This window comes from Carassius gibelio, chromosome B18 (assembly GCF_023724105.1).
Source record: "Carassius gibelio isolate Cgi1373 ecotype wild population from Czech Republic chromosome B18, carGib1.2-hapl.c, whole genome shotgun sequence".
Lineage (NCBI taxonomy): Eukaryota > Metazoa > Chordata > Actinopteri > Cypriniformes > Cyprinidae > Carassius > Carassius gibelio.
The window spans coordinates 6820120-6847469 of record NC_068413.1 but is presented as its reverse complement, the minus strand read 5'-3'; the positions used below and the strand labels follow the sequence as shown (position 1 = coordinate 6847469).

The following is a 27350-nucleotide window of genomic DNA, read 5'->3' as shown; positions in this document are numbered from 1 at the left end:
ATCTGAATATTTCATTTTAAATCCTGAATATTAAATAATATCAAAGGAATAGTTCACCCAAAAAAAGAACACAATTGTCAGAGAAATTCTGCACTACTTCAACAAGAATGGGTGCCAACAGACTAATAAACAAATTATTCATTTTATTGTATTTTATTCATTTATTTTTTTAACATCAAACCGTTAAGACTCTTATAAACAAATACAGTTTGTCAGTGGATTTTGATGTGAAAGGACAACGGGAGGAACTTTTCACTGAAGGAAGTACTATTAGATTATGGGTTCGTATTTTGACCACAAGCAATTAGGGATTTTTTTTTATTACAGACATGTAGCTTTTTCACCACATAAGACATTAATTGGTGGAATGAAGTCATGTGAATTACTTGTGGATTATTGTGATGCTTTTATCAGCTGTTTCTCTCATTCTGACGGCATCCATTCACTGCACAGCACCCATGGGCGAGCAAGTTATTCAACGTAAATTGTTCAGATAAAAGAAACAAACTCATCTTGGATGCCCTAAAGGGGGGAAAACATTTTCGGCAAATTTTGGTAAAAAAAAAAAAAAAAAAAAAAATACAAAGATTCAAACAAATAAATAAATGTCTAGGGGCACACAAACACATGAACACATCTTTGAGAAATTACATTAACAGCCCTGAAATTACTTCTCAACTATTGTGTGCTAGAATTGTGCCAGAAGCTGTATTTATTTCACCAGAAATACCTCTTCGGGTAAACCATTGCATAATACAGAACATGTCAATGTCTGCCAGGGCAGTATAAATAAATAATCCCATCATTTCACCCTATTTACATTCACAGATTCAGAATTCACACCAGATTGCTGCCAAAGCTACTGGAAGAAAAGAAGAAGCAAGGATTCCACAAAAAAATAAAGAAACTTGAATGTAATTTATCTGCAAAATGCATGAGTTGTTGTTTTAGCCTGTTTGTGTATTGTTTTTCTGGAAATATGCCCGATCATAATGCTTTTCCATTATTTGATCGGTTTTCGCCATATAAGTCAATAATAAGCCAGATTTTTATAGAAAAGTAATATGTTTGCACATTTAGTACCTGATTCATACGTTGCAGCTTTGGCTTTGATATACAGCTTGAGAAAAATGGAGCAATTTTAGTGAGTTTGAAGCATAAGAAGCCAAAATTGAGGTGAAAATATGGGTATCTGAATGATAATATATGCAGAGAGAAAACACAAACAGGAAAGTGATTGGAGGAGAGAAACTCTGGAGAAGATCATCCACCCTGTTTCATGCAGATCTGGAGACATCGGCTTCACAGTGGCACAAATCACAGATGGATCTGACCCAGCTACAGAAAACCTCAGAGCAGAACATCCCTTCTGAACAGTGAAAAACTGATTTATTTTTCCTCTGTTTTCTATTTTAAAATGGCTGTATAGAGTTCCATTATGTTCTAGCCCCTCTAAAGGAGTGAATTATTAATGTTATTGCTGGAAGAAAGAGTCGCTAGAGGGCCGTGTGCAGGTTTAGATGGGAGATTAACTTGTGGACAAACACATAATACACTTTGACACACACACACACACACACACACACAAAGAAAAGCTTAGGACTTGCTGTAAAGCAACCTTTAATCAGTGCATATTATTTTAAATGCTTGTATGTGTCTCTAGTGGCTGCACTAGTGCCCCTACACATGTTGTAAATCTAGCCTGATATGGATCAACTCTTAATGTAGTTCCAGGCTTTACCACAGTAAACAGATATGGGGTCATGGCAGACATTCTGGAAGAGAAGCCAATTTCCTGTCAAACTGTACAGCAAGGCAGGGTGTTCATCATCAGTATTAACACTAAGCTAAAGTAGCAGTATCTGGAAAATTTCCAAAACTGAAGGTTAAACACACACACACACACACACACACACACCTATATACAATGTACTAATATATCTAAATCTATAATATACTGTATACAAATAAAATCTGTATATAAAATAATACATTTTAATAAATACCGATTTATCAGTGTTCCTGTTTGGCCTGGGGTATTTTTTTAGCAATAGCCAAAAAAAACATAGTTTGGGTCAAAATTATCAATTTTTATTTTATGCCAAAAATCTATACATCAATGGAAAACATTATTCAGCTTTCAGATGATGTATAAATCTCAATTAAAAAAAAAAAATTACACTTAAGACCTGGTGGCACAAATAGGTTTGAAATACTTTACAATTATGAGTCCTGCAAAAGGTCTGTTTAGATGTGTTCCAAAATCAGGGATTAAGAGAGTTTGTACAATAATAATCTCTTCTGACTTTCCATGTTTTTTTTCTTTGTTTGTTTGTTTTTTGTTGTTGGGTAGAATTGTGGCTCTGGAACACTTACAATATATATTTGCACTTTATTAGAAACCATGAAATACCCAGCATCTATCAAACTTTAAAACTCAGCATTTAAGCAAATCACCTGGAATCTCCAGCATTCTAATAAGAGGGGTTAGGCATGCATGTGAGTGTTGTAGAGGGAGGAATGAAAGGATACTTACAGAGGATGGAGAGCAGAACCAGGCAGAGCAATAGCAAGAGGTTTGTTTGGATGGAGCCGGCACGGCTGCAGTCCATTCTGTTCTTCTTACAGGTGCACACTTGAACTTTCAGTTCCGTGTTGTTGGATATTGGAGGCACGCCAGAATCGGTCAGAACCAGTGGCAGGTTGTAGTTAGCCTTTTTCAGACTGTGCAGCAACATGATCTGGGAGTGAGTGTCTGAAAAACATAAAAAAAAAAAAACTTAATGTAGCTTTCTGGTTGCTTTACTTGTCAGTCAGAGAGTATCTTCAACTCTACACAATACTATACACCCCTCGACCTCAAATCACCTCTCCAGTACTCTTATTCTCTCTCTCTCTTAGAATCACAGTATTTGCCACTGATTCTCTTCTCAAACGGCTGACAGAAGTCTGGAGATTCACATGCCTTTCTACATTTGAGTGTGTGCTCTCAGGAGATGGGTAATCGAGAGTCTGCTAAAATAAACCCCAAATGCACACAGCTATTCGGTCAGCATGATATCTAATGATACACACACTGTCTGGGACAACAGACCGATCCTCTCGCTCTCAGCAGCATGTGACCCACCTGACCCTGGTGAAAATACTAGAGTTTTCATTTCAATGCTGGACAGGTGCTGGTATAGCTGGTAGACTATACTTCTAGAAATAGAGGTCAATAATGAACATACTGTATGGTTAAAGGAGGATCTTCAGTAGAACACAAACCAAGATTTTTTAGCTCAAAACGTTGCAGTCTATCAGTCTTATAATGTAAGACACAAAACGATCTGTGCAAGAAACTGAACAGTATTTATATAATTTATATAATTTTTTGAAAGAGTTTACCACAGTAATGCTGACTTTAGGGATGCCAGTATTCACTTATTTTCATGATTGAATGTCATGATGAGTCAATTATGCCCAAGCTTGAGAATTTTAGAGTGACCCTCCATTACTAATTTGTTTTTTTTATGAATTCTCGATTGATTGCCATTACAATTAACGCCCAATTAAATGCCCACAATGTTTGCAGTTTAAGTAATTAATTTATAGAGTATTCTAATAATGTAGGACTGTACAGTATATGCAGTGTTTACAAAATGTGCTCATGCCGGAATTGATTAATCATCAATAAAAGCTTAAGCTTAATTATATTAAGGTAAACTTTTCCTTTAGTGAAAGCACCTTTTGCATTACCTCAAACCGGCCCTAGAAATAGCCGACATGTGTTTAACCGTGGGGTCAGTGCCTGTTTCTGTCCCATATGAGGATTAACTTACCATTGATTCTGGAGATCTTCCATGTTTTCTCCAGTCCTGGCTGTTTGCCAAGTTCGATCTTGAAAGGATCTGTATTAGGATGAATGTCCTTGTCTCGACCCCCGATCACCACCACATTCATGTCTTTAGCGTCCTCGCACACGCGGGCCACGGAGGGGAAGACGTAGGGAGCGTTGTCGTTCTCGTCCTCGAGAGTGATTATCAGCGTACCCGTGCCCGAGGCAGGTGGACTTCCTAGTAAGACAAAAGGCAGAGTTAAAAAAGAATAAAGTAGGACATGACCAGAAGTTTTAGTATTGCAGTATTTAGATATTTTGAATTTGATTATTTTGAATTCGAGTAATTTTGTTAATTGCTATTGTCTTTTTATTATTGTTTGTAGCATGCCTCTTTAATTTTTATTTACTTTTATTTTAGTTTTAGCAATTAGTACTTCAGCTTTAATTTATGTTGTTTATTTTTCCTTTTTTATTTTCAGAAATTGTAATAGTTTTAGTAAAAATAAAATAAAAAATAATATATATATATATATATATATATATATATATATATATATATATATATATATATATATATATATATATATATATATATATATATATTAGTGCTGTCAATCGATTAAAAAAAATTAACTAATTAATCGCACAATTTTTTAAAATTAATCGCGATTAATCGCGATTAATCGCAATTAAAAGACTGAAACTTTTTGGATATGTAAATGTAAAATGTAAATAATTAATGTAAACTCAAGACAAAGAAACTATTTAAATTCAAAATATGATTGTTTATTGGAATTTTTGTTTAACTTGTAACACAGATTTTCTCATGTACCTACAACATACCTGCAATAAACCATCAATATCCTCCAAATTAACTGTTGGCTTGAAAGCCATATTTATTACAGAAATAAAAACACAGGCATGTAAGTATCATTTGAATTTCAAAACAATCAATGCCAATAAAAAACAAAAATGATTTCCATGTTGAATTCTAAGTGGACAAAAAAAAATTCCAAAGTATAGTCATTGCCAGTGCTTTAAGTGGGCCGGTACACACCGGTACTCAGTACCGCCACTTCCAAATATAGCTCTTGAGCGTACCGCCACCTCTCCGTGCGCCCAGAACGTGCTTGTAGTGTACCGGTACGCTCATTTGGACATCTGTTTTAATAGAGGTTTTAATCTTTTACCTGCACTGCCGATTTTCAGAGCGCCCTTCACAATGCAAGCTTCCTAATTCATCCCACCCAGAGCAGAAACTACATTACCCATTCACCCTTAAGTTACACAAGTGAATAGCGCATGTGTCGCTTTTCCCACTGTTAAGTGTCAACAACTCAACGTGGCCGGAGAAGGTGTGTGAAACTCGTTGTGAGTTATACTAAAGCAAAATCTTGAGTATTTATTGTCTGATAAACATTAAAAACTGTCTGCGGAGGTTGAGTCGTCCTGCAGCCCCCGCTGGCTGTTCATTGGCTGCAGCATCTTTTTTCTAAGTTCTAAAAAAATACCGTAGACGGCAAGGCACAAATTTAGATATTCATTTATCTAATTAATCTATAGCCTATGCACAAAGACAATATGATCTTTTTGTCCCCTTTTTGTTTTAAAGCTTGATGAAGAGAGAGAGCGCAAGTTGCTGCAGCTGAGGAGGACAGTGATGCGCGCGCACAGGAGTGATTGACAGTTCGCGGCACTGTGTACAAAAAATACTCCGCTACACAATTATTTCGTTATTTTCGCTTAAGCTTATTAACGTTAGCGTTACAGAAAGGTCTGATTCACGCACTGTTACAGTCATTGTTTTTTTGTTTTTTTTTTAAACAATGATATTTGAGTTCATGATTTTAATGTTGCTGTTTCTTGTGGCAGACTAAATGAAGAGTAATGTTTCTTGTGGCAGACTGAAGAGTAATCCGGCAGAGTTTTATACTGAAACTTTCCGTCTAAAAGTCCTTCCTTGGTCTTATCCATATTTCTTTGCACGTTGAACACACATAGGCCACAACTGGAAATAAAAAAACTGCAACCGCGTTAATTGCGTTATTTTTTTTTAACGCGTTAAATATTTCAAATTAATCGAATGCGTTAACGCGCTAATTTTGACAGCACTAATATATATATATACTTGCATTTCTTTAAACTTTATACTCACATTTACTTTTCTATAGTTTACTGTAAAAAAGAAAACAAGCTTCCATATCAATCAGTAGAGAGTATTAAGAAAGTAAATTGGTCACTTTTGATTTTCACAATCACATGAAGGTCCTTTGGCATACTAAAGCTTTCTGGCTTTATAGACCAAATCAATAGCTGTCTTTTAAAAGCACAGGAGGATTGTGCTTAACACTCATTGGGTGTGCTCAAAGCACTAGCATTTCACACCGACTGACTGTTACTGTAAATCAAAGTGGGTTAAAGACTTCTTACAGCCAGGGCCACAAACAAAAAAAAGGTCAGTTTCTGACTTGGAGTAACAACTATTTTCTTGCTTCATTTTTGTATCAGATTGTACTTTATTGAATATCGCACGGGCAAAAAAATACATCATTCAAAGCTTTGGAAATATTCTGTTTCTAGGAGATTAGCAGTTATTGCAGGACTGCATAATTATAAACAGCCCTGGAGGTCACTCGCAATTAACATCCGATGACAGGATCAGTAATTACAGAATGATTTTGTCCTCGTACTGCCAGGAACTCTCAGGCCTCAAAGGGAAGAAAAGGCACGGTGTCAAAACATTGGAGCAAGTAATGTCTCCGTAGAAAAAGAAATCAGGTTTGAACAGCAGAACAGCGTTTAGAGGTAGAACAATGATGTCCTTGCCATGTTTTATTGATTTTCTGTTCAAAAAGATTGTCAAGTATGTAACAAGCCATTTCACAATATGAAAAAGACCGCGTGTCCGTGGACAAAAGCAAACTGTCTCGCCTAACACCATTAAAGCAGCAGTATGCTTCACAGAAGTAAACATGTCCTGCCATGAGCGATAACAGCTATCTGATTTATAAATCATGAACTCTTAAAAAATTTAGATGTGGCTTGTTTGTGCATTAGTAAATACGTCCATTGCTTCGCTTTCAAGACCAGTGAGCAAACCTGTGGCTCAAAGACGCTAAAGGTCAAGGCAAGTAGTACATAAATACAGCTGTTTTGTTATATGTTAGTGACTGAATATAGATTAGGTTTCTGCTCAAAACAACAGCTATTAACTGTTTTCTGACCTGAACAACAAGATCAGATGGAAATCTCAGAAGCATGCAGGGGCGACTCTAGAATATTCAAGGGGGATTTAGGGGTGCTCGGACACCAAGCAGAGCATGAGCTGATGTTATTCAGAGTAATATTTCAGCTCCTAAAGGAACAGTTCACTCAAAAGTCACTGAAAATGTACTCTCCCTCAGGCAATCCAATATGTAGATTTGTTTCTAAATCGGAACAGTTTTGGAGAGATTTAGCATTACTTGCTCACCAATGGATCCTCTACAGTGAATGGGTGCCGTCAGAATGAGAGTCCAAACAGCTGATAGTAATCAACAAGCGGTTCACACAACTCCAGTCCATCAATTAACATCTTATGAAGTGAAAGCTGCATGTTTATAAGAAGCAAATTCATAATTAAGAGATTTTTCAAATTCAAATAGTTGCTTCTGGCTAAAATGTGAGTCCTCTATTCATAATATTGCTTTCTTTAGTGAAAGTCTCGTCTTGTCTGAATCGGGAAAGAAATATGTACATATCAAGCACCACTTACAAACGAAAATGGTCCAAAATGGTTCTAAAAAAATATGTCTGTTGATTTTGATTTGAGAGGAGAACAAAAGATAGAATTTTTCACAGGAGGAAGCGTTATTATAGATTATAGACCGGTACTTTAGCCGTAATCAGGTTGAAATGCCTTGAGGTATTTGTTTCATACAAACACTTTTTTTTACTTCTCAATATGTGAACTGATGGACTTGAGTCGTATGGATAACTTGTGGATTATTGTGATGTTTAATCAGCTATTTGGCCTCTCATTCAGACGGCACCCATTCACTGTAGAGGATCCAATGGCGAACAAGTGATGTAATGCTAAATTTCTCCAAATCTGTTCCAATTAAGAAACTAATTAACCTTGGTTGCCCTGAGGGTGATACAATGTTCAGTACATGTACATTTTTTGGTGAACTGTTTCTTTAAGTGCAAGAAGCCAGCAGTTAAAGTGTTTCTTGTCAAACTTTTAGAAATAAACACGAATATAGCCTCTTTGTCAGTAGATCGGTAACTGTAAAGTATCTGGTAGCATGTTATTGTGTTATTTCACTGGTACGGAGAGGGTTCGGTTGAGAGATCACGTCTGTGATGAATATAGTCACAAAAAAGGCCTTTGGATGTATTCATACGGTGTATGAAGTGAGGTTTGACAAAGGAAAATGTAATTAAGTTAAAATTAAGACATTACATAAACTCACTATAGTTTATATTAATATATTGTGTCTCACATTTTGACTGATAGCAGAAATGCTTCTGAATCTAAACAGAAGATGAAAAGCAAACACTTCCAACCTTTCTGAAATGAGCAATATTCTAGCAGCAATATGAAACTTGATTATGATTAGTTTTGGTTTGGTGAATACAAACATTCCACATAATGCCGCTGACCTCCAAATATTTTGAAATGCTTTTTTTTTTTTTTTTCTCCCCACAGACCATGAAAATATTTGAGCTTTGCAGGGGGAATTACTGTGCATATTGAGACAAATGTATTTATTTATTTGTATTTATAAGAAAGAATGCTATCTTTCTAACTGTACAGTACATTTCCAGCAAAGAAAAATTGAAGATAAACTCATACACCGTCTAAGCAAGCAAATCTCATCAGCCAGGCTTTATGAAGCTCTTCTGTGTGTGCTGTGGGACTGAGAGAAGACATATGCATGAGGGAATGCAAATTCTCCCCATTCACACATGGTTGCTGTACGTGGTTAGAAAGCATTAAAGTTGTTTGTCTTCACTAAGAAAAAAAGCCACAGTCCCTCGCTCGATCGCTGCATAGTCTTTACCATCTTCATCAGCATCATCATCATAATTATCTTCGGCAGTGCTAAAAGCTCCCTCATCGTCTAACTCACATTGAAAGCCTATTACACATGTTTCGATGCACAGTAAAGTGTTCTAGAAATGAGCAGCAGCCCAACATGTTGCAGTTTATCACTTAATAACTTTCATCTTAGAAACCGACGACCCCTGTAACATCAGTATTGATTAAGGTAAACGTGAGCGGAAATATACAGCAGACTTCATGAATAGCGGAGTACACACTGCTTTGTTTAACAAGCAGCAATGACATAAAATATATTCATGAGACACGGATAAGAAAGATTTGTTTGCATATATATGATTATTACATATGCATCATGTAATGGAACTGGATGTTTCAGATGCGGTCTTCTTTCCCTTCCATAATGAGAGTGATTTATTTTCTCCTTTGTTATGGTGCGCTGAAATATAGAAGCTCAGTCATCTTGTCTGACTTTGCTGAGATCCAATTCCCTCTTCTCTAAACTTCTTTCTAATGCATCACTAAACACTGGGTGATATGGAAAGGATAGACAGTGTTTCAGACTCGCAGCTGTTCGTGAGCAGATTTGCAATCAGATGCAAAATTGTCCTTTGTCTTTTCCCTCTGTATTAAAAAAATAAATAAATTTTTTATTTTTTTTTATGGCCGTGAACACTGTTTCCGATTTTATGGCCAGCTAAAACACAGCTTGCACACTGTAAATAGCCTACATTTTACATACTGCAAAAGTCTAAGGGGATTTTTATGTTTTTTTATTTTACAAAAATTGAATCATATTTAAACCTTTTTTTCTTTGTGTAACAGTAGAAGGTTTTTGGAAAAGTTTTTATTACTTCTCAAAAGTTTATAATGCTACATTTTTAGCCTTATGAAAATATGAAAATCCAACCCAAAAAATATGAACAGAACCACTATAAAATTAGTAAAACAATTTTATATGGTTAATTTAAATAAAAAAAGTATGCATGCTCCACATTGTGCAGTTATTTCTACCAAGTCAAATTATGAATGTTTCACAATTTGGGTTTTAATTCCACCAAAAGAAAAAAAAATTGCCCACTATATGTAATACATTTTGAATATAATGTACTTGGTTATCCAGCAAAAAAACATAAAAGCTTGAGATTAAACATGATTCGTGATACGTGATGAAAATTTTAAATCAAGGTAAATATCAAGCAGATTATTTTTATAGTATGCCATTTACAATCAAACTATTCAAAAAGTGTGAAAATATGATGACATTTTGCCTTAGCAAATCAATGAAGCCAGAAAAAGTTGTAAAAAGTTAGAAATAGGGTAAACTTCTAGACTTTGTTAGTGGACTAATAAATAAAAAAATAGCACACGGAAAAAAACATCCTTGTTAAGGAGAAGTTTGAGTTACTGGTCAAGAAAGTATGCCGTTGGTTGCATTAATGATTTTGTAACAGTACAGGACTCTATCTCATCCCCTCAGACTCCAAAGACAGACCCTTGGTTCAGTGAGTTTCTTTATTTTGGCACTGACCCACTGGCCCATAGCATGTGTTCCACCTGATGCTGCCCTGGAAGATGGACCAACTCACTACAGCTAATACCAAGTGTGTCTCTGTCTGTATCGCTCTCTGTAACTGTCTGTTCACAGTCTCTCCAGAAACAGATTCCATGTCCTATGACAGATCCTACATACAATTAATAAATATATAAAAAATACAATTCAATAATAAATGAAATAAAGTACTACTGCTAATAAAATTGTTTACTCTCTCTATCTATTTTTCTGCATTTCACTTTTGCTCTAATTAGCTCAAGCAAATTTAGCTTATACTTGGTATTGTGCACTACAAACATAGTTGACTCTGATAAATCGCTTCTGCTGTTCCTTTAAATAAAAGCATCTGCTAAATGACTAAATGCAAATGCAATAAAGTTCTATTACGCACTGAAATCAGAAAGAAAATTTACTCTTAAATGTGTGTAAACAAGTTTTATTTCTTAAATTTGCATTTATGCATAGCACACAAAATATACATTTGATCATTTCCTGCATTCCCTGGACACCTATGACCTTCGGCTGCGCTATTGTCACGCTCTACAGCCATTTCTACTCTACTGCAGTAACAATCTTTATCAGGTGGCGGCTCACTTGAGCTCCACTTTATCCATTGGGAATGAATTTGAGTTAAACTCTGCTCAACTCTGTTGAATCGCCTATGGGCACTTCTGCACACTACGTCTCAAATCACCAGCTCTCACTGAAAATGAATGATTTCCGGTACTTTCTGGCTACTCCATCTCTGCTGAAGCTTAAGGCTAGTGGCAAAAGTATACGATAAAGACAAAGAAAGGATTTGTGGACTGATTCACTTTGTGACGATGATTATTAGAATGATTGAACTATTAGAGAAATGGGGCTAAACAGTTAACAATTCTTAGAAAACTTAAAAACAATAAAGACAAGAGTTGAGATCAAGGATGTGAATGGGATGTATTAGGAGGGTGTCTGAGTCAGAATGGGAAGGCGCAGTGGGGATGTGGAGCGTGTGGTTGCTACTGCAGTGGTCACGCAGTGAGACAGACTCTGAGAGGACACACAGGACTCGAGCAGATGGCTCTTTTCTCACTCTGCTTTGGCATGCTGGGATTTTATAGCTTCAGCGCAAAGACCTATAGGAATAAAACCACTTATACAGGCGTACTGCAACAGCACATTAACTTGCAAATTTCTTAAAAATAAATAAATAAAATGCATACTATGCTTCTTTTCATAAATGCTCTTAAATGTTCTGCTTTTAGATGTGGAGAGGCCCCAAAAAGTTTTTAAACATGCATGAAAACTTTGGAAGTCACATTAGGGACGTCCTTGCATTGGATACAAAATGAATGACAAATGATGCTACAGTGTTTCTCAAAAACAACTTCACTAACTGGTCCCAAGGTGCTTTTTAGTGGAACATCACATTAACTATGGACTATTGTAATAACATTTGCCAGCCACAAAACGTCACAGTAGATTTATATATACATATACTATTGTTCAAAAATAGATTTTATTTTCTTTGAGCAGAAAAAAAAAACGATTTACTTTTCTAGAATTCTTGATATTGAAATCTTTTGTAACATTATACTTCAAACTTTTGAACAGTATGTGTTTGTGAGTGTGTGTGTATATAAGACAGTATGCCTGTGCTATTTATTTAAAATAAAAGTTATGAATAGCTGACGTGAGAACAACAAAGTCAACAACCTCACAAGGGAGATTATATTCAAACAGCTTATGAATACTGCACAATGTTACGGAGCAATAACCTATTGAAAAACAATTAACATCACATGCACTTAATCTTCGGAAGAGGAATCTGACATACTCCCCTTCAAGAAGCCTCTGATTTCTCAATCTGCCCTAGAGGCAATGTAGAGAAACATTCCAACACACCACCACATATAGCCGTCGACACTCCGTCAACTTAACAAGGGAGAAAATTGATCTGCAATTAAAGTCAGGCCCTCTTGCTTCGCGGGTAGCTCAGCTAGAACCTGACAATGAAGAGCCGATTAAACCTGCATGTCCCTCAAGAACAAAAGCTTCTGATTAGACTCATGGGTTCCTTTAAATGAGAAACTTTTAGTGAAGGAACTCTCTAACTCTTCTTTGACAATGCCTACACCATCCATTCATTAGTAAATAGCATTGAATCAGGGCCTGAAATAGTTCTTTACGTCAAAGTCCACTTTTGTACGAAGAGAGTAAACGTGATTAAGTTCTATTTCCCTCTTGAAAGCCACACAAGTGGACGTGAAAGGAGTTGCGTTATTAGAGATACGAATGTTCTTCCATCTCCACTTCAGACTTCAAAGTCCAGAGACAAAAAAAGATTCTCTAGTGTCTGCAGAAACCAATCAGTGTCAATTTAGCCTAGCAGACAGGGATGATAATTTGAGAGTGTGCGGCACGTTTTCCTGTATCTTGTTAGTTTGGTAAAGCAACCAACCAAAGCACTTGTTCTCCTCAAGCCCTAAACAATATACTGTACAACAGGCAACACCTACATGCTTCTCTCCACAGTAAAAGCACCTCTTCATTCTCAAAGAGCATGTCTTAACACAGAAGTTCACAGGAGTCGAGCCTCCTTTTATCGTATAGCCCTTGAGAGCCAGAGGAGGTGGAAAGATGGACTTGTTTTGACTTTTAAGAGAGAGCAGAGTGAGACGCAGTGGAAAACCAAAGCTGTGGATGGTAGGAACCATGATGTCTTTGGCTTTCTGGGTAGATCTCATTACGGCGTCATTATCCTGGCTGGAGAAATGGATAGAGCTCTTGTGGCCCCTTGTGCTACTTTGAAAATCCTCCTTCTACTTCAAAGTACAGTGCCAGAGAGGATCTGCAGGGAATGAAACACCTCTCCGCTGACATCTGTCCCTCACTTGGAGCTCTCCTCCAAAAGAAAAGTGTCTAAATTGGAGAGCACCAATTATGGACAAGATAGTGCCACCAGCAAACATTTGCAGGCATCCCTTAACTGTTGTTTTGAGATTGGTAAAGGAAAGAAATATCTAAAGTTGAAACTCTGGACAATTAAAAAAAAAAAAAAAATCACAACAAACATTTGTTTATCTGAATGGTACTGCAGTCACAAGATGCTCACTACATTAACAAAGTATTCTTATTCTAAATGAAAATAAACTATAAAATTCTTGTACTCAAATAGATAGAATATGCATTTCCAATAAGAATTTTTCTTCTTTTAATAGATTAAAAAAAAACGTTAAAAAAGATCAAATGTGCAACTTTACTCTTTCACTCTCAAGTTGTTACAAACCTGCATGAGTTTCTATGTAAAAGTATGTAAAAAATACTACAGAATTTAATGACACCAGAAACTATTTGGTGACCAATTAATCATTTTTGGGGGAACTATCCCTGTAAGAACTCTTAACAATTTTTTTCTTAAGTTTTTAATTAATCAGATTGTCTAAATACACTGGCTACATCATCAACAATTTAACATTAGATTAGCAAGGACTAAACAATCTCCGCACAAAACTAGGGCAGGTTTTGAGGCTGAATAGCAGAAAACATCATGTTATCCAAACAAGTGCCCTGAAGCTATAGATTGGTAGCACTGGAGCGATGAATGCAGTTCCTCCTTCTACAATATGGATGTTCAAAGGTCTCAGAGACATATGCTAATGCTCCGAGCAGGCTTCTCATGCATACATAAAGAGCCTTTAATATTGTACAGCAACATTCCTGATAATACACTGCCTGCACCTAAATGACAAGTGCACATCAGCAGTTGAGTATTTAAATGAAATGTGAAGACGTGGGCAACTGTGACATAACATGAAAGCACAGCATGTGTCAAACCACATGCTGTTCCGTAGAAGAGTTTCGAGCTATCTGGTGGTGTTTATGTTTCCAGGTGAAATTTAATGATGATATTGTATATCTAGGGGCAGGAAGATGTGCCCTACATAGGAGTCTTCTTCAATAAGGCACATTCGTCATGGGAGCAAGGAGGGAGCAAAATCACTGAATAAGCAGCAAGTTGAGAAGGAAATGTAATTTTAGCCTTATGCCAGAATATAAATCTTACACAGTTACGTTCATATGTTTATAGACCCCAGAATTTATAAAATATTTGTAAAAATAAGAATTATCTAAAAAAAAAAAAATCTAAAAATTTTTTTTTTTCAAAATAATGAACAAAAGTTTATGCAGCTAACCAAACTTCCATAGGAAACAGGTCATAAACATGCTGGGCAGATTAAACACACACACACACACACACACCCTGAAGAGTGACTGAATGGGTGAACATCTGCTTGCACAGTGGGGAATGAAAGAACAAGAAAACTTTCCCTGTGTCTCACACCGAAACATCTGATTAGGCTCTCTAAACGCAGACCCTCCGCCAATGTTGAAATAGTGCAGCCCCTCTATCTCCACGCTTCTGAGCCGAGCTCCAGCAGGTGTTGTAAGGACTTGAATCATTAACCTCAGGCTGACAGACAAGACTGAGCCCACCAGGCTCAGAAAAGTGTTGCACTTCAGCAGCTCCCCACCACTCCAGTGAGTCTGCAACTTCACACACTGGGAGCTGCAAAATGGATCCATTTATTTCAACTGCAGGTTAGAGGTTGGTAAGACTGAGTTTTCCATACTGCTACCACAGAATTTTAGTTCTGGACTTTTCTTCCCACACACTCCAAGCACCATTCCTCCAATCCCACATTATTAAAGCTGTTCATATTTTCTCAATACTGTCAAAATAAAATAATAATAGTGGTATATAGGCCTTTGTGTGTGTGTGTGTGTGTGTGTGTGTGTGTATGTATATAAAAAATTTACCTTAAACAATAAAATTACATTCTGCATGTGTGCTTTACAGAAGTTATACAAAATATAGAAAATAACACAAGGCTGAAATGATATCAGGAGAAAAAATGATCTCAGCAATTTGAGTGATCTTTTCTTTTAATGCAGCCATGTGTAAACAGACAAGGATAGAAAACAGTTTACAAGCACACAAACTATCAACTCTCCACCTTGTCTTATCTCCACTCTCCTCTATCTGTTAAGCATCTTCTCATTTTCCCTCTCCCTTCTATCATTCTTGTTCAATCAGCGCTCTCGCCTTCTCTGTGGTCAGCGGTCAGACAGAGAGAGAGAGAGAGAGAGAGAGAGAGAGAGAGGCAACACTCATCTGAGCCCTTGAAATAAAGACATGGGACTCCAGTCTAGATCGAAAGCCTGTTAGTGACCACTGTGACTTTCATGTCATGCAATCATCGGACAGATTGTCAAGGAACAGGGAGTCTGTGATAGACTAGATCTGCCTGGGATACCAGGGAAACACGGGCGGTGTGAAATTCAGCACTGTACACACATGCGTACAGCCACACAAAAGGAGGAAAGCATAATGTTAGCACTGTGTTTGAAGAACTGATACAAAGCCCCACCGCATAATATAAATCAAAGACAAATATTAGACATAGATTTGCTTCAACCGACATGAGTGTTTGAAAGGCAAGATTTTCCATTGACTTAATATTTTTTCTTTTCTAATAACGTACACTAATCATTATTGCGGAATACTTTGGTTGGAAACTTTGAAAACCACTGATACCCTTTTCTTTTTAAATATTTAGTATTTTTACACAACTGGAATATTTGGTTAATTTATTTTGTAATAATGAATGAATATATATCTATCTAAATAAATAATTTTCTTTTTTTGGAGAACTACCTTTACATTAGCAATGCTTAACAATTAGATAACTACTCCCACCTGATTCAAGTGAACTCAGTTAAACCAGTAAACAGAGAACGATCATGAGAAAGATAATGTACGAAGTGACCTCAATGCAAACATTATTTTGGGCATTTGACATTTATTGAAATAAGCCTCTGGTCTGCATCTGAAATGTCTACCTCTCGATGCAAATAACAACTCTGAAATATGACATATAGCTGCAGTCACTGTAACCTTTTCAAAACCTCAGCAAACAATGATTAATAACTTATTATGAGTATGAAATCAAAACGTTATCGATCTTAAGTTATAAACTTGGATTTGCATATATACTCAGACTGATGTCTGTGCTATGCCATTCTTATATGTTATTTGCACTTTGGTTCACATGTCTTGATATCCTCTCCATTGCAAACGAAGCCACTTGCATTTCTCTGGCCTTGCAATCTAGCTTTCCTCACGATCACAGAAAGCAATTTAGCCTAAAATCAACATCTCTCACACTCCCCAATTCCCTCATGCGAGACAGAGACAGAGACAGAGAGACAGACAGAGAGAGAGAGAGAGAGAGAGAGAGAGAGAGAGAGAGAGAGAGAGAGACTGTGAATTAGTGAAGGTGGTGATGACAGGAAGGCCTTTTCAGAGTCAACAGCGCAGGATATACAGTACACTTGTGAAATAAGCTCATCATCAATTTCATCCAGACCTTGTTGACTAAATTTTATGTGTAAAGATGCAATTAATTTGGTCAAAAGACAGAAAAGACATTCATATAGTCGATGTTGTTTGTAATTCATAAAAAAAAACAGTTAAATATAAATAATATATTAAATAACTTCAACCTTGAAGATTTTTTTTTCTTCTGTACTGAAATTGTTAGCCACAACAATTGACTACAAATCTAAACAACTACATTTATTGCCTACTTTTATTTTCTTGTTTCATATTTCACTCAGAAATGTCATATTGTAGACGTAAAATGGGTTGTAAATGCAGTTTCATGTTGGCAGTCCAGTCAAATAAGGTTTCAAGAAAGAGATATTGAAAAGAATAAATAAATAAATGATAGTTCAAACACCCTATATTAAAAAGTTAGTTCACCCAAAAATGAAATTTAGTTTGTGTTTTACTAACCTTCCAAGCATCCTATATGTATATGACTTTCTTCTTTCAGACGAATACAGTCTTGAGTTGTTTGTAAAAAATTGTGTCAAGTTGTCAAATAAAGCGTACGCATCCATAATAAAACATACCTTACATGGCTCGAGGGGGTGAATAAAGGACTTCTGTAGTGAATGCATGCATTTTTGTAATAAAATTATCCATATTTCAAACTTAATAAACACTTTTCTCCCACTTCCGTTATCTCCCATATGTGAAAGCAGTTCTGGTGGATGTCGTAGGACATCGGTATTGCGTGCTTAGTGACGAATGCGACGAGAGAACAAAACAAAATGCCGGTCATAATTAGTAGTACAAACAGAGGATTTGCGAAGAAAAATGTCGGAGGATTTTGATATAAACCAAGAGGAGACTGGTTGTCCATCACTAAAATAAGGAAACTTTGCTTCGTTTGCTCTTATAAATAAACTTGTGAGGCTAGCACATTTCAGATTTTCTTCTGTTGTGCGTATGAAAGATAACAAAAGTGAGAGAAAAGGGTTCATTACGTTTAAAATATGGGTATTTTTCCTCACAAAAATGCATGCATTCACTACAGAATTAGTTTATTCATGCCCTGGAGCCATGTGAAGCACATTTATTTTTATGAATGCGCATGCTTTATTTGACGTCTTGTGGATTGTTCAACTGCCAACACCTGCAGACTGCAATGATAGAGCTTGGCATAGCCAGGACAAATTTTTGTATAACTCCAACTGGATTCATCTGAAAGAAGAGAGTCATATACACCTACGATGCGTTGAGGGTGAGTAAAAAACAAGATAATTTTCATTCTTTGGGTAAACTAACCCTTAAAGGTATACTGTGCAGTGTACACTGTATGCCGTGTGCTGTACAATTTGTCAAATGTGGGTCATTTGAGTCTTGCATTGCATGCACATTTGCATACTGCATCCCACACACAGTAGGCACACCGCAAAAATAATAAGAGAAGCACGGTTGTAAGCTATTCCAAACAGTGCATTCAGCCTTTATTCAGCCGATTCCCCCTTAAAAGCATGTCTGAATATGAATTTGCACAGTACGAAATCACATATTGAAAAGCTGTAAATATGGGCACTTCTGAATTGTTTGGATTGGCCTGTTTCATTTAATGGATCTGTCATTTCTTAAATGCCACATCCTAGAGTTGGGTCCGAGTCCACCTTTGTCGAGTACGAGTCAAGACCAAGTCCACAAACACCGAGTCCAAGTCCGAGTCCGAGTCCAAAAGGGGCCGAGTTGGACTCAAGTCCGAGTTCTTAAAGGCCGAGTCCGAGTCGAGTCCGCCCGAGTCCAGAAAGTAATTAAATTAAAAAAGATTATAAATTGGTATTGTACATTTTTACATTCTATTAATATTTTAACCTTTCAACCCATTAAACCAATGGCAATATAAAAATGTAATAAAAAAAAAAATACCACTGTTACATCTAGTCATTGCCATTGAACATTTTTATTTTATGTCAACAGAACTAGTTTCCTATCAAAAAAGTTTTCAAAGGTTTTATTGTATTACAAGTGCATGAAAATACAAATGAACCTATTTTATTATTGTATCACACTATATTGTCCTCCAGTTAAAGATGACATTTCAGTTATTTAATGCCTCTCCCCCACATTTGACAGAGGTAAAGTGCAGCCAATGAGGAGATCCTTAATATGACATTATGAATTTCTTGTTGTCTTGGAGAACTTGCATCATAAAGTTGCATTGCTTGTTTGGTCAGTTCTGGTCTTGCAAATCCTGCAATGCTGAGCTGTGCAGCATCTGTTGGTTGCTGCTGCTGTCTCTGGTAGTCGGTTGCATCGGTTTTCAGATCACCAGTACAATGAACCGAAAACCATTTCTTTCGGAGGCGTCCGATTTGAGAACCGATGAACTGATGATACTGCGCATGCGTGTAATTTTTCAAGTATTTTGTTAAACATCGGAAAGTGTGATAAAACTATAAAAAAATAATATGTATATATATATATATGTATACTTTTTTTTTTTTTTTTTACATGTTTTTTTTACATGTTTCTAATCTGTATATTGTAGATTATGTATGGGCCAAAGGGGTTTTCAGGGAAGTTGGACAATAATTAAGACTCTAAAGACTCCATGTTTGATATGAATAAGGGATGATTTATGAAATATCTGTACTGTATTTATACTTAATGATGACAGATTCACAAACTGAGTTTGTAGTAAACAGAACATGAACACGAGTAGAGCAGCTGATGATACTGCGCAGCATGTGCCGGTGTCCTGACATTTTATCCTAACCTGTCAGATTTTCCTACCCGGGTTTTGAGCGATTCTCGTTCTCGAGTCAAGAACCGGTTGTATCAGTTTTCAGATCATCAGTAAACTGAACCGAAAACCGTTTCTTTCGGACGCGTCCGATTCGAGAACCGAGGAGCTGATGATACTGCGCATTCGTGATTCAGCATGAAGCCGACTGACTCACAGCGCGTCTGAACCGAACTGATTCTTTTGGTGATTGATTCTGAACTGATTTTGTGCTAATGTAATGAGAGTGCGGGTAAACCGAGGGCTTGAATGAAGGGCAATCTGACGAAACGTAAGTTCATTTAATAACAAATACATCGCAATGGATTATGTATCCGGTGAACTGTTTTTTTTTTCAACCGGTTTATTGAATCAAACCGTCCGAAAGAATATGTTCGTGTAAAGAATCGAACTTCCCATCACTAATCCGCACTGATATCCAGTGAGTGATGCGTGTGTTTCGTCTGCAAGCGTGAGACTTCTGCCTGCCGGTGTGGTGCAGTAAAATGACAGAAGGGGAGACATTCATTAATTTATCATTTCAATGTTATGCTGTGTTATGTTTTATTGTTACACATGACGTGGACTCGACTGTACTCTGAATATTTTCCGAGTCCAAAATGTTCAAGTCCGTGTCAAGTCCGAGTACAAATTCACCCGAGTGCGTGACAAGTCCGAGTTCATTCAAAATTGGACTCGAGTCCGGACTCGAGTCCGAGTCCAAGTTCGAGTACCCCAACTCTACCACATCCAACCTCCTTCTACAGACAAACAAACATTCCAAAAGAGATTGAGAGAAAAGAAGGAGAACATTTCTTCTTCTAATTCCTCTGAGTTTCCCTGTCAGATGATGTGACATTGAGAAATAAATCATTCAGAGATTATTTAAATCTTGTTCATGCCAAGTGAGAGAAATTGCACTAATGCAAAGACTGTGTTCCCTGACCTGGAGAAGTGCGTAATTTCCTGTGGTGAGAGAATAATGTGTGGCTACTCCACCTCAGCCATTTTAGCAATGCTGATTTGTATAAAGAACCCATGAAAAAGGACTCACCATGATATTGGCATAGTTTTGACAGCAATAGAGGAGACAAAATAGGTCGTAGCCCAGTGGTCAGAGAGTTTGACTCCTAACCTTAGGGTTGTGGGTTCGAATCTCGGGCCAGCAATACCATGACTGAGGTGCCCTTGAGCAAGGCACTGAACCCAACTGCTCCCCGGGAGCAGCAGCATAATGGCCGCCCACTGCTCCGGGTGTGTGTTCACAGTGTGTGTGTGTGTTCACTGCTGTATGTGTACAGTATGTGCACATCACATCACCATACTTGGCAGAATGTCACCACTTTCATAAGGAGATACCCCTTGACAATGTAAATTGCTTTGATGGCTTAGAAAAGAGCTATATAAATTTAAGGAATTATTATTATATTATATTTGAATCATAATTGAAAATTCAATTTTGTCTTTACTGTTCAAATACTTCTGGAGGGCACTGTATATATGTTCTTGATAAGCTCTTTGACCTTCATCTCCCACATTTTTTTCCACTAAATGTCAGAAAGAGTGTTTTGTTACGCAGTAAACATAGGGATGAGTGACTAAAATACATCTCACATTACTTCACATCAGAAGTTATTACATTACATTTGACCTTAGTGGATAAAGTCCCATGCAAAAAAAAACTACCTACCGTTATCTGTGGCCATGAAGAGAGCGGTGTACTGGTTGTTGTGAACATGTGGAGACTCGCGGTCCAGTATGGCTCTGGTGGTGACGTTGCCTTTGAAGGGGTTCACGATCAGCCAGTCCGCTGGGTCTCTCAATACAGTGAACCTGAAAGGCACACATGATCATTAGCATTTCGACCTGCAGCTTTTAGAATGATTTTTGCTTTTAAAGTTCACCAAAATGCATTTAAAAAAAAATTTCACCAAAATGCATTTTAAAATTTCAGTATATTTGACCACTTTTTACAGGGACAAACCGTGCACCTTGATTAAAAGGGTCTATGATCCTTTCTCTTTGGAGTGTTACAATTTCTTGGTGTATAAAGAAGATCTGTAAAGTTGCAAAGACTAAGTCTCAAATCCAAAGAGATATTCTTTATAAAAGTTAAGAGTCAACCACACTCCCCTAAAACGGCTCGTTCTAACACACCCCCACATGTGTACATCATGAAGTGGGAAAGATGCAAAGAAAGAAGGCGTAACTTTTATTCTCGCTGCTGCTACCGCCGCTATGTTGTGGAGAAGCTGTGTGTTTCATTGTGAAAGTGAAACTATTTAGTTTGGCCTTCCAAAAGAGGTCACAATGTTGTTTGTTGTTTCTTCGATCACAAATGCAGACATGGTTTTATGTTTAAGTGTCGTGTTATGCAATGCAACGTGTAAAGAGACAGTATAAGTCATTATATTCAGCAATTATGTCCCCACTGGATGCAACAAATGCCTCATTTGTAATGGGTTAAAATGATTTTGTCTGGTCGTGCTGTGAGATGGCATGAAAGTATTTTAAGGGGGGTAACATTGCTTTCACATGCTTGAGGTAATCAGCCAAACACATGCTGGCCAATCAGAGCACACCTCACTTTTTAGAACAATGAGCTTTGTAAAAAAATCCATGCATAATAGAAAGGCAGGGCTTTGAAGAGAAACAATAATGTACATTAAGTGGAAGATAATGTGTTTTTTGAACCCTAAACCACATAAACACATTTCATTACGCCAAATAATGTTCTTTTTAGCAACATCATATGACCCCTTTAAGAACACATTGCTGACAGTTCATGGATTTTTAGCCAACATGACCTCAAGCATTAGCACAGCAGAGTGGTGATGGGTTATCAAGAAGGCAAGTTGAAAGTGAAATAAGAAATGGAGCAAGAAGAGCCCCTGAAACATGTAGGAGTGATAAATGACCTGCAGCAACACCTTTAAGAGTAATGAACTGTTTTATAATTGGGTAATCATGTGATGATATCTCGCGCATGACCTCCAGAACACCTAATCATGTGTGTATGCACAACTTTATAAACACAATCGTCGTACTGCTGAAATCTGGAATTGAGTCTCTGTTTTACAGACTAGATAAAAAAATTAAAAAAAACACACCAAATGAAATGTCAAGTTCTCCGGCTCTACTGCTTTTGGGATAACCATCTATCAAACTTGACTATCAAACCAGAGTTTTTTTTTTTTTTTTTTTTTCTGAAACCTCTTGCTGAGTCAGATACTTTTCCCAAAGGAACATAAACATTCACACAACCAACAATGACCCCCCCCCCACCCAAGGGTTAAAAAAAAATTGCATCTTACTAAAGCAAAAACAGACAAAGACATTCACATTCAAGACAAACTTACTATTTGATTAAGATTTGTAAAATATGCATGTACTGTACAAAATTTCACACACACTATAGTTCAAAAAGTTGAGTGTTAGTAAGTTTTTTTAAGGAGTCTCTAAAGCCCCTTTCACACTGCTATTCTGGCAAATACAGGGGTAAAGTGTTCCGGCAATTGTTCCCAGGTCGCTAGATTTTGCACTTTCACACTGCCAGTGATGACCCGGGATATGTGCGTGCTTTCACACACAACCCGTAAAGATCCCGTAACAACACATGACATCAGGGCATGACGTTATACTTTCACTGAAGCTACTGAATGATCTCGGCGTCAGCGCGGAAAGTGAGGAACTAACTGATCTCTGCTTCATTGCAGTTTACACATATTTTTCCTCACGAACGTTGATCTTCCTTCAAAACAGCCGGTAAAAGAGTTGCGCAATAACGCGCGTCATCACTTCGACACGGAATTAGATCTGGCTTTTGTTCACACAGCGCTTGTCCCGGGTTGAATCCGGCAATGTGGGAATCAATCCCGGGACGTGGTTGCTTTCACACAGAAGGCGACCCGGAAATGTTCTGGATATATTCCGGGTCCGAATTGCAGTGTGAAAGGGGCTTTACATGCACCCAGCCTGCATTTGATAAAAAATTTAGTAAATATGATAATATTGTGAAATACTATCACAATTTATATATATGTATATAGTGTCACGAGTCGTGAAGAGCCTACTCCCTTATTATCATCGTCACCCTGTCCTTTAATCGCCGCCCTCCACTAGGCTCCCGACCAGAGTGGGGTGCTTAAATAACCTGGGCCGGCAGCTGTGTAATGGGTACGGTTCTCATTCAGACCGCGGGTCCAGCATCTCACGTCTCACATCTTCCTGAACCCACGAGGATACCAGCGTGCATGCACAGGGGAAGAGACCGGTCTCCTGAGGAGAGGCGCGCTCAGCATTTAAACAGTGGCGTGATGAGGCTCCATTTGCTTCAGGTGTGCCTCATCACATGCACGCTGGTATCCTCGTATATCCTAGTATATTTAGCAGTCATTACGCCAGTCTTCAGTGTCACATGATCCTTCAGAAATTATTCTCATTTGCTGATTTGGTGTGAAGTAACATTCTCAAATAATTTGTACTGCCTAATATTTTATGTGGAACCCATTTTTCCCTTCAAGATTCTTTGAGCAGGAGTATATTTACATGATTTTTAAACTAACTTAAAAAAAATAATACAAGTATACTTTTTTCCTTTTTTGATAGCTGGACATTTTGACACCAGTGGGGACCCAAAATAGGATTGCTTTCACAGTAGAATTGTACCCCATTGCACTCCCTTCTGACAGCAAAAAAGCACCTTTCACAAAGCAATTCTAGCTTATCAGCATTCTATCACATCTCAGGGAAATGTTCTCTGATTCACACAGGCAAGCCCTCAGAAACAAGCTAGCATGAGATTATCATCACACTGCTCTGGGTACAAATACCTCACATCCTGACTCCGATGTGCAAGAGAATAGTTTGTAATTCTCCTGTAAAATCAGCTGGCATTTGTTAGAGAACTCTCTTCCAGCCTGGTGTGTGACACAAAGGCTGTAAATACAGTCAATGGCTTTATGTCTGGCAAAGTGCAATTCTGTATCACACATACTGTACAAGTACAAAAAAGCCCAAATATTAGAATAGCGTGGCATTTTCTATATATATTTTTGATTGATTGGCCAAGTACCTCTATTATAGCCTACTATAATAATAATAAAAATCTTCAGGTGATTTTTATTTATTTATTTAAAAATACATCTATATTTTTTTGTAACCATTCGTGCTTTCAATGCCTTTGACTATAAATATTTAGGTGATCTATTAACACACATACACCCACCTAAGCAAGGCCATTCTTTTTTTTTTTTTGCATGTGTTGTCTGCTGTTCAGCCTCATGGCTCTGACAACCCTCCATTTCTTTTCAACAGCACACTCTGGAACACTTAGATGAACTTGCAATTCATACTGACACAAAACAGATGGATATTTCTTTTCTTGAATCTGTTTATCAGACCTTCTACAAAGCCATTAATCAGCCTTAAAGTTTGCAGTGGGGGTGTGGCCTAGATGCTTGATCATATGTATTGTACAAAACTCTTTCATTAACAATGCTTTTTTTCTAATTTACACACACAGCGCTTCTCTCAATTAGCCTCCTCTCAATGTCATTAGCGTGTCATTAAAAACACATTATGCAAATTAATATGTTATCTATAACGATATGTGCTAATGACCATAAATAAGCTGTCAAAGACGTTTCACCCGTAATCAAAGCTTCGGCTGACGTAGGCGTTTTCATTTCCACACGTTGTCACACTATGACACAAATTACAACAACACAACTAAGGGTACAACAAAGTCCTTGCATTTTTGGCTAAAGTTGTCTATAGTATTCTGCTTACACTAGAAATTAAGCAGAAAAAAAGAAAGAAAGAAAAAAAAAAAGATTTGCCAGCATGTCTAAATGAGAATCTGGGTCGGACCATCTCTAGTCCCAAAGTCCATAGCGAAAGGATGAAAGACTCAAAAGTTTCATCAGCATCCAATTTAGTCAGTAAAAAGTATGTATGTGAGTGTGTGGCCGGTCTTGAGCATAGCTCGGTCATTAATCCCGATGCAGAGCATCATGGGTCTCCTGCTTTATGCCGGGTGATATTTTTTTGACTACGGAATCAGGGCTCCAGTCTCTGACAACAATTGTTTCAGACACATGCTGGAAAAGCACACAGAAATAACTACCCACTTAAAACTGCATTTGTGTGCAGTATTAATCTCATCAACAATATTGCAAAAGAAAATGCTTGTTAATAAAAGATCTTATTAAAGATAGACGGAAAAATGAGAATCAGAATGTTAATTCATGGTTTGCAAATCCCTGGGAGTTTGTGAGAGAACTGCAGGGAGTTTGTGAGTTTATGAAAATGTAATAATGATTTCAAGCATAAATGTTTTTTTAATGAAAATAAAACGGTTAAAATTTAACACTATTAAAAAGAATCAATATTTTAGTTGCATGTGACCATTACTGACATCAGAGAGTGTAGTTAAATAATTTAAATATTAAAAGGGATAGTTCAAAAATGTCATCATTTACTCACCCTCATGTTGTTCCTATCCTGTATACACTTCTTCACTACAATCTAAAATGTAAGAAATAGCTCTCCTTGAGCCACTTTTTCACATTCTTTTTACTTCCCTAATGCTTTCATGATGTGTCAGGCCTGGAGAGGGCCTGTGGTGTGGTGCATATTTATGCTTCTGTATCACTACGAGGGCACAGAGGCTAGAGGGGCTCTTCTCCATGTTACGTTCTAATAGAGAACAGGGGAAAGCTGCAAACAGCTTCTCTGCTGCAGGAGGGTTATTCTGGCATCCTTGTACATAAATCCTGCTCCTTTTATTCCTGTTCTGTGCTCAGGAGTGGATCTATGTGAGGAGAAACCAATGTTGCCTCACACATTGAACTGTGGACTGTGTAAACCAACAGTTTCTCTAATAAAGATCCATGTTGCATTGAAGCAAATAATAAAAGGTGGATTTAAAGTGCACAATATCTGTGCCACTAACAGCATTAAACAAAATTGTAATAAATAAGTAAATAAAAAGAACACACAAAAATTATTGAGCTTTTTTGTACTGAAACTTTAGAGTTGATGTGAAATCTTGTTCAAATATTAATGTGTGCTCACTTTTTACTGTTCTGTTGAGCTGATCTTCATGCTATATCCCCCAAAACAGGCCTCTTTATCAGAAAACATACCACATCTTCAGGCACGAGCAAGTGACACACTTACACTAATGCTGACCATCCTGTGTTTGTAAAATAGGATGAATGCACACATTAGGATATTACTTTTAGCCATAAAATCAATTGCAGTGTGGGTTTGGAACTGGAAATCCCTTTCTGAGTAAAGATACAATAAAATGGAGTGAGAAAGACAAAGAAAATTGCCTTTCCCAAACTCAGCATCATTCTCGTTCTAAGTTTATCTCTCTATGGGTATCATTTCCACTAGCTAAACTGAACTCAACTCTCACATGTGCATCCACCGGAGCCCAGATCAGTGCGGGAAGATGCAGAGGTTGATGAAAAACACCTGTGCCATAAACTTTCCTTCCTCTCTCATGTCTGCGACAAATTGCCGTTGTCACCCCTGCAGATATTTCGGTTTCATATTGGCAGAAAGAGCTGTACAAAGGAAATAAATGTGACAGGAAAGCAGGAAAATATAAACAGGGGGAGACGGCCCATCAATCAGCCGTGGTCAGACTCAGAGGGAATCAGACCCCTTCTGTGGGTGCAGTCCGTTCCACCAGCCTGTCCATTAACTCCTCGTTAAAGTTCAGACTGTCGCTCGCCGTCCATTCATCTCACTCTGTTGCTTAACCCTCTGACAGCC

The 27350-nt window shown here is 37.3% G+C and overlaps 1 protein-coding gene across 3 annotated transcripts in view; it reads right to left on the bottom strand.

Moving 5' to 3' along the window:
• LOC127977809 (cadherin-13) overlaps positions 1-27350 on the bottom strand; it is a 281167-nt gene that overhangs the window by 7219 nt on the left and 246598 nt on the right. For 2 of the 3 annotated variants that reach the window (XM_052582946.1, XM_052582949.1), the window contains 3 exons: positions 21253-21395; positions 3822-4055; positions 2537-2755 (listed from right to left, as the gene is read on the bottom strand). In XM_052582946.1, the coding sequence (XP_052438906.1) occupies positions 2537-2755; positions 3822-4055; positions 21253-21395 (596 nt within the window). Of the gene's footprint in view, positions 1-2536; positions 2756-3821; positions 4056-21248; positions 21396-27350 lie in introns of all 3 variants that reach the window. The other variant, XM_052582947.1, reaches the window with a different exon arrangement.